General features: G+C 50.8%; 1 protein-coding gene across 2 annotated transcripts in view; it reads right to left on the bottom strand.

Annotated features, from left to right (window-relative positions):
* Nucleotides 1-14,823, bottom strand: part of Vps35l (VPS35 endosomal protein sorting factor like) — a 99,246-nt gene that overhangs the window by 56,027 nt on the left and 28,396 nt on the right. The window contains exons 9-14 of one of the 2 annotated variants that reach the window (XM_026402461.2): nucleotides 14,470-14,529; nucleotides 9,246-9,342; nucleotides 8,524-8,571; nucleotides 7,300-7,393; nucleotides 3,827-3,904; nucleotides 3,273-3,395 (exon numbers count right to left, since the gene is read on the bottom strand). In XM_026402461.2, coding sequence (XP_026258246.2) covers nucleotides 3,273-3,395; nucleotides 3,827-3,904; nucleotides 7,300-7,393; nucleotides 8,524-8,571; nucleotides 9,246-9,342; nucleotides 14,470-14,529 — 500 coding nt within the window. Of the gene's footprint in view, nucleotides 1-3,272; nucleotides 3,396-3,826; nucleotides 3,905-7,299; nucleotides 7,394-8,523; nucleotides 8,572-9,245; nucleotides 9,343-12,076; nucleotides 12,150-14,469; nucleotides 14,530-14,823 lie in introns of those variants that run through there. The other variant, XM_026402462.2, reaches the window with a different exon arrangement.

The raw sequence follows: 14,823 nt of genomic DNA, 5'->3' as shown, positions 1-14,823 counted from the left end.
ACACACACACACGGAGGCGGGGAGGGAGGAACTCGGGAAGGGAGTCCACCAGTGACGCCAAGGCCCGCAAGCCGGCTTCCCAGGCTGGGCCTCCAGCCTTTCTTATTCCGATTCTGTACTTTGACTAGCAATTCTTTTCTGATGGGGAAATTCGCTCTCCTCCATCCGCCTCCTGGGTTCGCAGTTTCCACCGGGGGCCTCTGCCAGAGCACCTTCTCCAAAGCCCTCCTGGTCAGCCCTTCAGGAGCTCCCTGCCCTCGCCACAGCCCCTCAGGCCTCTGCAGCTGGCCCAGTGCAACCTGCTCCACTCCCAGCAACGCGGGCCCCTCCCATGCCTGTGGCCTGCTCTATGGACAGGCCCTTTCCCCTGCTGGTCTCCTGGCCTTCGAGTCAGTTGGGCCATCTGCTTCAGCCTGCTGGGCCGCCCACAAACACCATGCTGATGTGCTTTGTGACAGCTACCACCGCAGTAGCCTGCAGAGGAAGGGTCCTGCTGAGTCCTATTTTACAGTTGGCAAAACTAAGGCACAGGGAAGTCAAGCGGCCCAAGGTGTGACAGGTCTACCCAGCTGCCTGTCCAGCCTCAGGACGTACCTTCCTCTCCCTTCTCCAGTGTCTCCATCCTGCATCCTACAACCCAGCCACGACCCTTCCACACCAGACAAGACTTACAACTTCCTTCTGCATCTCCCACCCTGTCCCCAACAGCCACTGAGTGACAATGACAAGTGGCTTATTGAGGGATTTATTTTTCTTATCTAAAAGCCAGTTTTATAAAATGCCTTTTCCTAGGCAGAATATGCCTCAAATAAGGCATAATCCATTTTTACTTATTATACTTACAAACCTCTATTTTGGAGGCCTGTCCCCATCGATTCTTACCAACCATTGTCAAAGAGCTTTAAAGTGCGGCTTGGCAGTGACCACACCTGTAATGCCAGTAACTCAGGTGGCAGAGGCAGGAGGAATGCAAGTTTGAGGCCAGCCTCAGCAACTTAGTGAGACCCTAAGCATCTTAGCAAGATCCTGTCTCAAAATGATAGAAAGGGCTGGGGACGTGGCTCAGTGGTAAAGCACCCCGGGGTTCAACCCCGTAGTGGCGGGGGGAGAGCTTAGACATCCAGCTGTCACATGGGCCTTCAACACCTCCCCCCATACTGACAATCCTCCTGCATTTTGAAAATCAATTTATTTTTAACAAGACACTCTGGGTCCCTTGTTTAAGTGCCCCAAGAAGCAGAGTTTATTATTATTCGGTGACCTGATTTTTTTAATCATTTCTCCTAGTGCAATGATGATTTCCTAGAGCTGTACTCCCTGAGAAAGTTCTATTCCCAGCTTCTGCCACCCTCTGAGATTCCTGATGCTTAAAATACAAGGGTGCCTTATGACATGTACTTTCTGTTTTTAATCCGATTTTGCCTTTCATTAAATTAAGGAGGAAAAAATTAAGTGTTCTCATTTTCAACATGACAATCTTAATGTCCCAGTCACTCAGTGGAATAGCAAGGCAGCTCTTTCTCTGGTCAAGCTCATGGTACCTCTTCCCAGTCTGGAGACAGCAGGTGGTTGCCGCGCTTCCACTGCAGACCAGAGAGCAGGCAGCAAATTTACAATCTTCCCCTTACCCTGGCTTGACGTAAAAGCAATTTGTTCAATGGTTTAAAAAAAAAATTCACCTAAAATACAAGCTGTCCCTGTTTTTCCCTCAGGTTTTAGGACTTGTAAGACGACAAGCAGGGCACACCTGCTGAAAAGCTAGCAAGCAGACGGGCAAAGAAAAATAAGATGGCCCCAGCCTACTCCCCAGGGCTCGTTTTGCCACATCCCTCCCCAACTCGCGAGCCTCAGAACAATCCTGTGTGAAAGCGCCATGAGGACCACAGGAAGCTCTGGAAGAGCGCCATCTTGTTTAATCCTCCTAACAGACGAGGAAACGGGTCACGGTGTCATCCTCCAGGCCTGGAGTGGCGAGGGCATGTCAGCTGACCTCCGCCTTCCCACAGGGCTGCCCCGAGCTGAGGCAGGCCCAGGCGCCCCAGCCAGAGCCCTCCTTGCACATCAGGCCACACAGCAGCTTCCGTCACCCAGAGCAAGCGCAACACATTCCACCCAGCCACACGCTGGGAATGCCCTCGTGTCAGCATGTGAGACGACCCCAGATCCTCACCATCTCAGGTGGCCCCAGGACATCCCGCTGAACGCACAACACTACACCAGAGCTTAACCAAGCCTGAGATGGTCACCTCCAGTCTTGAAGTAGCACAAGCCAACCTGTGTCTGTGTTCATCTACCTACTTCTACAGGAAAACTCAGGAAGGTGGGACTGCCCAGTCAGAGCCACGGCTTGTGTTCTTGTTTCCTGGAAGGGCTTCGGATGTGTGTTGGCAGCACTTCGGAACAAGGCAGATGCCTGTGGATTTGTTTCACTCCACATATTGTTTTGAAGTCTCCCTTTCTCTCCCAAGGCCCCCCACCCCCATTTTTTTTTTGGCAGTACTTGGGATTGAACTGTCACACTTACTGGGCCAGTTCAGTCACTACATCCCCAGTCCTTTTTTTTTTTTTTTTTTTTTTAAATAGTCTAAGTTGCTAGGTTGGCCTCAAACTTGCAAATCCTCCTGTCTCAGCCTCTCCAGCCAAATAGCTGGGATTACAGGTGTTGGGAGTGTAATCTACTAAAGGGAGGATGAGGGCAGCTTTACCTGTCTCGGTCACAGTGACCTGGGCTCATGTTCTACTGACACTGCTTCTATATCTCAGGGAAGAAAAAGCATTTCTGCTATGACTATGTCATGTTAACACCTAGATTAGCAAAAGGAATCTCAAAAATCTGAATCCAGCTTTCCTTCCATAGAACAGAGGAGTTCCTGACCTGCTCAATCGACTTTGCTGGATTATGAGCAAACGGCAGGTCATGGGCAGGGTAAGTGAAGAGACAGCAGAGCTGCCAACCCTGCAGCTGGACTCCAGGGGTCTGTGTTGGGCGACCGCCTTCCAGCTGTGCACCCTCACAGGAAGCTCAACCAGTCACTCAACCAGACAACCTAGGTCACAGTCATTCAACCAGACAACCTAGGAGGGGCGCTCAGCACAGCGCCAGCCTCGGTGCTGAGCCCTCTGTGCGGGTGAGCTGGCTCGGACGTCACTGTAGCTGTTGGGAAAGACCTCTTAACATCTGGCCCACGGGCAGGGGCTGTCACACCAAGGAGGACAGAGGGGCTCAGCATCTGTCCCTGGAGGTGAGTGTCTGCTGAGACTAGGGCACTTACCTCGGGGGCGTGGTAGGAGATGCACTGGAAGATCCAGTCCATGGCAGGAGAGTACAAGGGGAGGTAGGAGGGGAGCTCTACCCCCTGGACCACCAGCTGGTTCTGGACTGTATCTCCGTGAATCTACAGGGAACACACACACTCAGAAAAGGACGGGACCACAACAAGAGAGCACATGGCTCATGCCCGTCCCCGCCAGAAGGTTCTGGGCGACCCACGGGGATGGCCTGGTTTCTTAGTTGGTGTTTTTGGTTTTTAATTTCCAACCGAGCTGAGCCGTTCTGGGAATGTGAGCTGTGGAAAGTGACCCGACAAAAACAGCCAGCAGATGCCAGGAAGCTGGGCTGGCCACGTAAAGATGGGTTCTGTGACCCACGCACAGGAAAGCTCAGCTGGGTCAGAGCCGTCAATTGCCCAGCAGCCCACGGCAGATGCTCCTGCCGTCTCCTGGGGTCTGCAGGTGTCAAGGGCTCCAGGGCATTCTCGGCGCGGAAAACCCACCGGGTTTTAAGAGTTCACCATCACATAACCGTCACCTCACAGGGTGCTCGTACCTGTTTAAACGTGAGGAGGAAGTCAAAGAAGTTCTTATTGAGGCTCTCTTTGAGATGTGGCGCTACTTCCATTCCCACCTGCAGCCAAACAAAACACAATTACCTAAGAACAGGTTGCACACGACACAGGCAGTGTGAGGCCATTGCTGTAAATGTAAACCATACATACATGACATCTGAAAAGTCCCAAAAGTCAACTTCGTGTCTTTTCCACTTCAATAAATGCATTATTTTTAGGGGAAAAAAACCACCAAAGCCATTTGTAATAAAAAATAGACGTTTACAGTCTTCATCTTCACAATTTCCTGAAGGTAATGGATGTATCTCTGAGCAGATGACCAAGAGATCAATACAGCCCCAAGGAGGGCTGCACTCTCGAGACGAGGTTTACAGTGACCCCTCGCCTCAGAACGTAAGATGACAATCACACGCAGGTGCCTGTACGTATCAGAGGACACTGAAGATTCAGAGGGGGCTGGGTACAGATGAGTGGACAGTGTGCTTCTGCCCGAGGTCCATCCCCTTCCCCAACCCAAACGAAGGTCGGCCTGGATTGCCCTAGGGGCCGTGCCGCCACGGCGCCAACACAGGCCCGTTCTCCGCCATCAGTCATGGAGACAGACTTACACAAAACCCGCTGGCTCCCGAGTTCAGCACTGAGAGGCTGATCGTGACCCCTTCTAGCTGAAGTCGTCTGCTGCCTGTACACGAGGCGAGGCGGAGGAGCCAGGGGGAAGGGGGGCGTGGCAGAGAAGGTCTGAGCTGCTCAGGGAGTGAACCTGCTCAGAGCCAAAGCCTGAGCTACTCAGAGGCCCTCCTTCCAGCTGCTGCTCCACCTCCAAACGTGCTCAGGGGAGCCGCTTCCAGGGCCCATTTCTTCCGTGGGGGACAGATTCCTCCCACAGCTCTCCCGCCCAGAGGTCTCGAAAGTCAACAATGCCTCTGGGAAGAACTTTTGAGAACCACTGGGGTGAAAGGCCAGAGCAGCTCCCTGGCCCCTGGGGACAGGAAGAGATATTTCTGAGGACAAGCACACATTAAAACTACCCACAAGGAACCTCAGAGCCGCCTGACTAGGTTCCGATGCTGCTGCCTTCCTTCCACTTAATCATACCGTGGCACACAGTAATTATCTGTTAGGTGACAGCAAAGGCTGGCCCAGGGGACAAGCAGTGGAGATGAGCTAAAAGGGCAACGGCTAAGGGGAGGAGCTCGTCACACTTTCCCTTAAGAACAGCTTGGGCTCCCCCCACGCCCCACCCACTCGCTGCCTGTGTTTCTCTTCTCAAGCCAAATGGCAGCTTGGAAACCTGGGTCTAAGACATCTTCCCAGGGCAGCCAGGGTAGCTGCTTGTGATTCCCGCCTGCCCTTCTGCTTCTGCCACCAGCAAACCGGACTGTCTTTGGGGATTGGAACCTTCTCCTCACACCACGAATCCCAGGAGCGGGCGCATATCCCACGCCACGGTCACAGGGATGGATCCAGGGATCCACAAATGACTCGACAGGGTCCACTGGAATCAGCTGAGACTCTGACTGGACCCACTCAGGAAAAGCACGCTTTCCAACAGGGTTTGTCAAGTTGGTAGGAAGCCTGGAGTGGCTGTGAGCTAACATATGTAAAGAGCAAGTCTCAGAATGAAGAGAGTCGATTCCTGACAAGCCTCTCTGAGGCGCTAGATCTAGCCATCCCTGCACAACCCTGCACTCTCCAGACACAAAAGCCAAGAGATCCCTTAGGGCTTTGAAGAGTATAAATTAGGTTTTCAATGCTTTCAACTGAAAAGAATCCTACGGCACAGGCTCTATTACTCTTATGTTCAAAGACTTGAGTAACTAACGGGCCAGGGGACTTGATGCAGTGTTGACCCTGAGGAGAATGATCTCAGTGGTGCAGGGCATTTGCTCAATAGCCTCCCAGGGTGGTCTGCTCTGTCCTTAGCACCTTCTCATTGTCACTGTTTCTGAGTGGCACCTGCCATTCAAAGGCAACTGATAAGCACCAAGTATTACCTTTTCCCTAGCTCATGAACCTCGCCTCAGACTTTAAAACTCAACAGGTTTAGAAGAAAGGTCTATTTCCTCCCTTTTCAATTTCTCTTGAAATTGGAAATCAATTTGCAGAACCATCTTTGTAAGATAGTGTGATTCTTTTTTTCTTTTTGGGGGTGCTGGGGATGGAAACCAGGACATCACGCATGCCAGACAAGCTCTTTGCCACCAGACTACACCCCCAGTCCTTTAAAAAAAGGATGGAGACAGGCTCTTGCTAAGCTGCCCAGGCTGGCCTGGCACTTGTGATCCTCCTGCCTCAGCCTCCTCCGTAGCTGGGATCACAGGTGTGCACCACCACAACTGGCTTGATCTAAGTCTAGTTTATTACTCAACCAAAATCAAGGTGCATTCAAAGAATCCGCGCGTTCCATAGGGGAAAGGCAGTGGCGCGCACACCAACAAGGAGGGCCTGGCATCTCCAACAGGGTCAGCAGAGTGTGCACACAGGCCTCAGCAGGCTCCGCCTCGGGAGCACTCGGGTGTCAATGTATTCAAAAGGCGAAGCTCTGAGACGCCTGGCATCCTGGATGGAAAAGGCCCCTCCCATGGCAAGATGCTGCTGCCTGTGAGCCTCTGGGACATAGGCCCCTGAATGGAGAGGCAGGCTTCATGATCCATCGGCGCTCTGCACCGAGGACAGTGACTGGGGTGTTGTGACGCCTGAGACCATGGCAGCAACTCCAAGGCTGCTTGATCTTGCCTGTAAACGAACATCTCAGTGCCTGTGGCGGAGTCTGACCACAGCTGTCCCCCAGGAATGTGTGGCTCATCAAGGACAACGGTTGGCTAAAGGTGCATAGCACTGGGAGGACCCGGTATTGGGGCACCCTGATGGAGGCAAGGCCCTGGTAGGAAGGCCCCACGTTCCCCATGGATTCGTTTATCAAATATGCAAAACGTGGTGGTCTGAAGTCCTCTTGGTGCTTTGGAGAAAACGCCAACTGACTACCAGTCCCCCCAGTTACCTGGGCAGCAGCCTAAGCCAGGCCTGTAGCCCTGGGGCCAGGCAAAACAGACCCTGTGGCCTGCAGTCACAGGGGACAGGCAACCTGCTACACTAAGCCAACTCTGCAACGGGGACAAAAAAAAAACAACCCCCAAACACAGCATCAAATTCAAGGCAAAGGGACTGTGCACCTCAAGCCTGAAAAGCGACTTGGATGTGAAAGGGTGAGCAGGGTCCCAGCGAGAACCGAGGCGCAATGCTGAACACCATGTGTCCCCAGATGACTCTCACTGTCCCCTAATTCCAGTCAGAGCAAGTTGGTCCATTTTAAAATTAACTTTTAAAAGAAATCCTCAAGCTCTACTTTCTGTGGAAGAGCTGTGTCCTAAAATTAGCAGCTAATGAAGTCCCCCTCTGAGGCGGGGGAAGGAGACCAGCAGGGGCTACCGGTCTATGAGCCGAGAGCGCCTACCCGGCACAGGTAGGCGCGGGCGTACACGGACACCAGCGGGTCCCCGATGCCTCTGATCATGCAGGTCAGTCTGGGCAGGCATTCCGAGATCCCCCTGTGGGCGACAGGAAAGCGCAGCGTCACACCCGGGGGAGAACTCCTGTTCTTCTGTTCTTAAAATAAAGTGAAGCTTCCTAAATTTAGGGGAGGAAAATAAACAAACCAACCCAAGTTTCGGGAAGAAATCAAGGTCAGCCTCAGCCTTTGTAAGGGAAAGCAGCGAGCTCTCCTCTCCTGGCGGAGTTGCTGGGGCTCCTGCTCCTCCCCACCACCCACCCAGCGGGAGGCTCACCTTCACGTTCCTGCCTGAGGTCACAGTTACTTTACTAATTCTAACAGTTCTGTCCCTCGGTTTTCCATCAACTGGTCACCCCTGGATCTCCTCTGCGTATCTACAGTCCTTCAGAATGACCTGGCCTCTGGGCCTGGCACTGGACACCCCCGCCCCTTAGTGGGAACTACAGCTCACTCCTCCCTCCGCATGGACTGCCCTCTGCCTGGGAGGTTCTCCTCCCCAACCTGATGAGAAAAGATAACTTTTGGACACTGTTATCCCTCAAACTGTCCCAGATGTCCCCAGATCCAAATCACACATTTAAGAAAAATTTTAAATCCAATCAAAGTAGCAATCTGTGGACAGCCGGTGACTCGGTCTCAGGCCTGCAGGAGGCACCACCCAGCTTAGCAGAATGCAGATCTGGTCTCCCTGAGCCCGTCACCTGCTCACAGATCCATGTCCACAACAGACCCCAGCCCCAGGGTCAAGGCCTCTACTTCCAACACCACCACCTTTAAGAGCAGCCACGTGTGCCTAGAGGGACAGGGCCACGGTGCAGCTCCAAGGCCTTTGCACTCAGGGCCACGCTCTCAAGGAGGGGAGACCGAGGCTCAGAGACCTGCTCAAGACCAGAGCTGGTAACGCACAGCCAGGGCTCAGATGCCGCAGAGCCCGTCTGCCACGAGAAGCCCAACTGACCTCCCCTGGCCCTCGGGCTCATCCCCGTTCAGGTGCGATGGAGCAGAACCCTGTGTGCACGTGGCTGGACCGAGAAACCAGAGAAGACGACTGGCATCGGATCCAGGACACGCTCATGAGCTCGGCCACCCACACCTCACCATTCGTGTGGGTTTACACAAGAGAATCTCTAGGAGTGTCATGGCTTGGACGCCAACAAGGAGCCTTACGTTTTGGAGAGGAACTTGTTACACTTCAGGATGGAGGACTCCACGTAGCTACGAGAACACGCCACTAAGGAAATCAACTTCCAGACGGCTGTCCCCTGTGGGCAGGGACGGCTCCAGACAGAGGTCAGGCAAGCCCCAGGAGAGGGGCCCGAGGGCCTTCACCCATCCAGAGCGCCCAGGCCGCCTGGGGCCTGTGTTTGGTTTTTTTTTTTTTAATCTAGGGTTCTCATAGTTTCAAACTTGTTTAAAATAAGTTTTGGAAAATGTCATGGGTTGGTTCATGGTCACACAGCGAAATTCAAAGTGGGTTTTGAGCATTTCCAGCCAAGGTTTTGTGGGGAAAAAATGAACTTTACATAACCAAGATACAATCTGCCTACAAATCAAATTCTGTTCTTCAAAACCGACACTGGTGCAGAAAAGCATGACCTTGTTTTTTCACATTTTGGGAACCAGAGAAAACACAGACATGAAGCGTCTTCCCAGAGAAGGTGGGAGTGCTGCTGAAGGAGAGAAGGCCTGACGCACGGCACCATATTCAGAGCCAGACAGAGCCCGAGTCTAAGGCGGGCCCCAAGACAGGGCTTGCCCTGCCTCCTCTGGTTGGAGGCCCGAGCAGGACCAAGTTTCGGACGGAGTTTCAGGGCAACCTGTCGCAGGCTTCTACCTACAGTGCAGCTCTTCCCACCTGTCTTGGAAATCACTGGACAGAAAAAGGATACAATCTGGGGATGAGCTCCCTGATGGAGGCGATCTTGAAGAACCAGTTCAGGCACGTCTCCTTGGCCGTGTCGTTCACGTTCTCTGCAGAAAAGTGATCTGCAACACAAGGCAATCCCGTCAGCTCCTAAATCTCAGGTCCTCCGACAGCTGCCATGGGGGGTCCTCGGGCTGGAAAACATCACTAAGGCTCAGAACGTGGGAGGCACGGTCCTTCCTTCCGATGACACCAGCATTATGCAGAAAGCCAGAGACAACAGTGGTGTGCTCTAAGTGCCGGCACCGTGCGGAGTGCCTTACCGACATTTACTCTCCTAACCCCCACGATACCTCTCAGAGGTATGCTGTCTATCATCCTCACAGATGCAGAGACCGAGGCTCAGGGAAGTTCAGCACCTTGCCCAAGACCCACGGCGAGCAACTCTAAGAACTGGAATACAAAACACAAGGTCTGGTCCTGCAGGCTGTTCTCGGCCTCTGCCTCCAATTCAACCCAGAGCTTCCGGGGTAACTGACAACCGAGGATTACAGATGCTTTAGGCATCTACAAGTGTAGTATGAAATATGATCTAAGCTTTTGCCCTGGGCATCGTGTGGGCTAGACTTGAAGTGAAGGCCCCGAGGTGAGAATCCGAGTGGAGCTGCCAGCTCAATACCAGTTCAGGACTCGAGTCATCTCATGGTGAAGCTGCCAGTTTATTCCACTATCTATTCTCTTCCTCTTTAATAATAGAGGTCTCCTTTCTTTCTATCCCGATACTGCCGTTCTTTCAGCTTCGTGTGGTCATGTGACCAGGTTTTAGTCCCAGGATATAAAAATGCAACTTCCGGGAAATATCTTTGAGGGGACTCCCCTCCCACATTCCTCTTTCCTGCGTGCTGACTACAACACAGATACTATTGCTGGAACCTCTGCAGCTACATTGATCCATGAGACCAATAAGACAGAAGTCAGGGTGCTTGGTACCATGGGCTACCTGCCCTACCATCCCTGACCCTCCTTTATTGAGTTTTTCAGCTCTGGCAGCCAGGCCTAATCTTGAGATATCCATCCATCCACCCATCGTTGGTGGTGCTGGGGTTGAATATGGGGTCTGCACACACTAGGCAAGGACTATCACTGAGCTTTATGCCTAGCTCTTTTCATTTTTTGAGACAGGGCCCAATTTGTCCAGGCTGGCCTCAAACTTGTGATCCTCCAGTCTCAGCCTCCTGAGTCTCTAGGATCACAGGTGTGCACCACCACTCTCAGGTTACCATCTTTCTTCTAAACACAAATAAGGAAAAGAATGTGAAAAAAAAGAAGCAACTTATCAAGACCACACAACCACGGTTGAACTCACAGGAAAAGGACCTGTCTGCATGGTTTTGGCCAAGATTAGAGCCCCAACCCACGACTGGGTGTGGTTTAGATTTTTAGAATTCAATCAAGACGGGAGAAGCTAGTCACTTCAGAACACGGCAGGGACTCTAGCACAGAGCTCTCGTCCTGTTCTGCCGTGACATTTTTTTCATCCGACTCTGCCAGACTCTGCCATCAGTGGTATGTGATGAAGGTGATCAAAAATTCCCATGGAATCAGCAAAAAAGATAAACCTCCAGGTCCCCCTCCAGCAGAGAGCAGTCACTAATGGCAACTGCAGTATTCTGACACCGCAATCTCAAGTGCTTATCTACGTGGGACGTCTGGCTCGCTTCTGTCATTCAAGTACTATCTGCCTGCCATTTTCATAAAGATGGAAAAGGACCATTTTCCCCTCTCTGAACTCATACACACAAAGTAACTTTCTTCCCCTAAGTTTCAAGAGATTCCCCCAGGAAAAGATACGGTTATTCTTAGATTCATTTGTCAATCTTGTCTTTTGGGAGAGGGAGTGGTGGCACTAATTTCCCTTCATAGGACTGAATCATGAGGCTTGAAACCAAAAGCAAAAATAGGTCTCTGGGGTTCTGTATTAAACTCCTTCCCATTGAAGGAACGGAGACTTGGCAAAGGGTGGAAAATCATCGATTCCAGTTGCAACTCTTGCTAAGCAAGCTGTCCTGAGCTATGCACACTGACTGCAAGCTACACAACAATCTGCACACCCCCCATTAACTGCAAGCTAAACAATCTGCATACAGCGTACGTTAACGGCAAGCTACACCACAATCTCTGCACACTGGCACAAGTCTTTAGGCTTTCCTTTTTTTTTGGGGGGGGGGAGCAGTGCTGGGGATTGAACCCAGGGCCTTGGGCATGTGAGGCAAGCACTCTACCTACCAACTGAGCCATATCCCCAGCACCCTTTAGGCTTTCCTTCTTATTCAAGAAAGGGTTGGGTTATACAGGACTGAAAGTCTTACAACAAACTAAAAAGTACATTTCCCTACTTCATTTGCTCAAAACAATGCCTTAAGAGTCAACTAAAAGTAGTGTTCTGGACTTTGGAAGTACACCATGCCTAAGACACATGATGTCTTCAGCACATTTACGTTCCATAGAAAAAAGGGAGGCAAACCAATAACTGACAGTCGAAGGCAGTCAGTATTACGAAAGACAGAAAGGCATAGAATAGTGACAAGTCAGAAATGGCAAGGGCTCACTACATGGGTGGCTGGAGAAGACCCCTGAAGAGGTGGCATCTGAGCAGAGCCCCGAGTTGTGAAGGAGAGCCAGCCATGCTCAGATGTAAAGGAAATATATTCCAGGGAGAGGAAACAGCGAGTGAAAGGGGCCCCGGGGTAGCATGACGGTGGCGTGGTCAAAGAACAGGAAGCACGTCGGCATGGTGCAGAGGAAGGGGAGAAGCAGGCATCACAGCAGGAGTGCAGCCTTGGTGAAGGCTCCTACCCTCCAAGAGCAATGGAAACCCGAGGGTTCGGGGCAGAGGAATGGCACAGCTGACATGATTCGCACTTTGGCACTTGGGACGGTATATGAAGAATGGTTTCAAAATCTGGAAATTGAGAAAAGACTTTGATGTAACAGAGATGATCCCTCCAGTTCCCGCTTATCTTTTATGGTGCTTTTGTTAAAAAAAAAAAAAAAAAAAAAAATCCTGGACTTTTGTGGTATTTCAGGAGGAGGGAAGAGACCCATGAGTCCAGCTCTCCTTCACTACCAAGTCGCCACCACCTTCACAGAACAGCGCTCACAGGCACACGACAGCCTCTCAGCGTGTGTGCACCTGAAAAGCTGGTCAGTTGAGGCCCCTACTTATCCTGAAGCAGCCCACGTCAGCCAGGGAACTGGAGGGTGGGATGCTCAGGTGATGGACAATGCACAAACCCAGATTCCTTCTTCCAAGTTGGAAATGAGGCTGATCTCCTGGATACATGGCTGCTGCAGAGGAGATGCTGGGTCAAGAAACCGCACCCTGCAGGAGGACTGAAGAGGGGTGGGGGTGCTGGGGACAGCACGGGAGCAGGTTGGGTTGCATACTTTTGTCGTTATGTCAACGTGTATCGTGGTGGTGCATTGTTAACCAAAAAGCATTAAAAAAATGAATAAAATTAAAAACGCCCCACCCCCAGAGGGAAACAATGACCAGTCTGACATGTGCACTTCTCAAGGACGCCTCGGACACTCGGACCACTCTGAACACATGAGGGCTAAACCTCAGTCAGAACTCCTGAAGGCAAAGAGCCCAGTATTAAATTCACCACGCAGAACTTGATTCAAACGGAAAGAATGGGCACACATGCCACTGGACGTTTCTTTCTATGTAATTTCTTTAGGCAGAATTATGCAGGGTGGATTTCAAAGCTTTCCTCCTGATTCTGGTTAAGAGCTGTCCCCTGTATCAGTGGCAATTTTGAGCCAAGTCTGCCCCTTCCCCTTTCACGTTCTTGGAATCAGAGGAAAAACACACAGATGAAGATGTTAACTGAAAGGAAAAAAAAAATGAAGAGATCATTCGAGAGAGAACAAAAGCCTGATTTGCAGGGCTCCAGGTAAAAAATAAATATGCTTGAAAAGAATTTTAGTGATAAAACTGCCAATTAATACATTTAGACAAGAATGAAAATTGAATGTTAAACAACCTCTAATTTTCAACTTTCCCAGTTTGGGCAGGGAATCTATCAGTAATTTTTCCTTATTTCGCCCTAAAATGTTTGGACAGTCAGTGAAAATAAGGAAAATGATTTAGCACATACAAAGTCAAAGGCAAGTGACCAAGATCTCTAAGTAGCTAAGTTTATGACAACAGAAGAAATGAGTCTGCATCAGAGAACTTTTAAAAACTGCTGGGCTGAGGTGTAGCTCAGTGCAAGAGTGTGTGTCCAGCATGCAGAAGGCCCTGGGGTCAGCCCCAGCACTGGGGGGTTTGTGGGGGGGATTGCTGCTGCCAAAGAAAACACCCATTTGGGTTTAATTCCACCTGCTGTTGCTGGTTTCACACAGGGAAGTCCCAGGTGGCCAAGGCAAGTTCAACAAGAGGATCCAGATTTCTCAAATCCTCAATAACATTAAAAGGTAGATGGATGGAAGGATGGGAAGGAGGAGAGGGCGAGGGGAGAAGGGAGGAACAAAGGAAGAATACGAGTCAAGTTAGGGGTCGCTTTCAGGAACAGTTTCTCCTGCTCTCCTGGGAAGTTACCTCTGTTCGGAACGCAGAACGCAGGGAGGCAGGGCTTGTGCAAATGAGAAGCTGCGCTCTTTTAACCAAGCTTGAGAGTTAAAAGGAGGGTAAGCAATAGGAGGCCACGGTGGAGAGTTGTGCGCACCACCATCATTTTATGACAAGAGATTCATCACCCACCTGCCCCATAATGACCTGAGAATTAAACCCAATTGGCCATAAATTTAATGCAGACCTCACTGGCACGTAGACTGTAGATTCAAAGCCTCTGTTACTGTGGATTTATTTGGTGTCATTCTTTTATATGTGTAGAGTTGGATTTTTGCCCCCTTAAGAAATGTTTCCTAGGAAAGAAAGATGCGGGGGACAGTACTCAAATGTCAAGGCTGCCAAGGAAATGAGCTGGCGTCGAGTGTGGCCGAGTCTAACATGAACCTTTCCACTTGGGCACATCCCAGTCACTTGCCCAAATTCCTAGCTCTGCATATTTGAAAAGCCTTCTCTCATTTTTGGATGACAGATGATCAGAAATCTTCCAACGTGTTCCTTTAACTTTGAGCACAACAAAAACTATCAGTTCTCACTAAATCCAGACTTGATAAAAACACTCAAATTGCGACCCCAGGGCAGAGTATCACCTAGAGAACAGCTACGGAGTCACCTGGTAAGACGCTGCGGTTATCCACACACATGGAGAAGATGCGCTCGTAGACCAGCTTTCCTGGAGGGAAAGAACAGATGGTGTGAGCGTCACACACAACAGGAGCAAACACTAAATAAACGTCTGTTAATTAGACACAAGACACGTCATGGCCCAGGCATCTTTGAACTTGTAAGAGCATGCTGCCACCCAGTGGCAGCACGTTAAGCCACAGGGGTATTTTTGTTTGGCTTTTAATCAAAGAGGGGACTCACACCTTCTGCGAGGGGAAGAAATTCGACCATTTTACTCTGCAGAGTTTTGACTCAAACTCAGGCCGATGGAGCCTCCAATTCCTCCACGTAAAAACAGTCC

Source organism: Urocitellus parryii, chromosome 9 (genome assembly GCF_045843805.1).
Source record: "Urocitellus parryii isolate mUroPar1 chromosome 9, mUroPar1.hap1, whole genome shotgun sequence".
Classification (NCBI taxonomy): domain Eukaryota; kingdom Metazoa; phylum Chordata; class Mammalia; order Rodentia; family Sciuridae; genus Urocitellus; species Urocitellus parryii.
The sequence above is the reverse complement of the archived record's forward strand: the minus strand, read 5'-3'. Positions and strand labels throughout refer to the sequence as shown.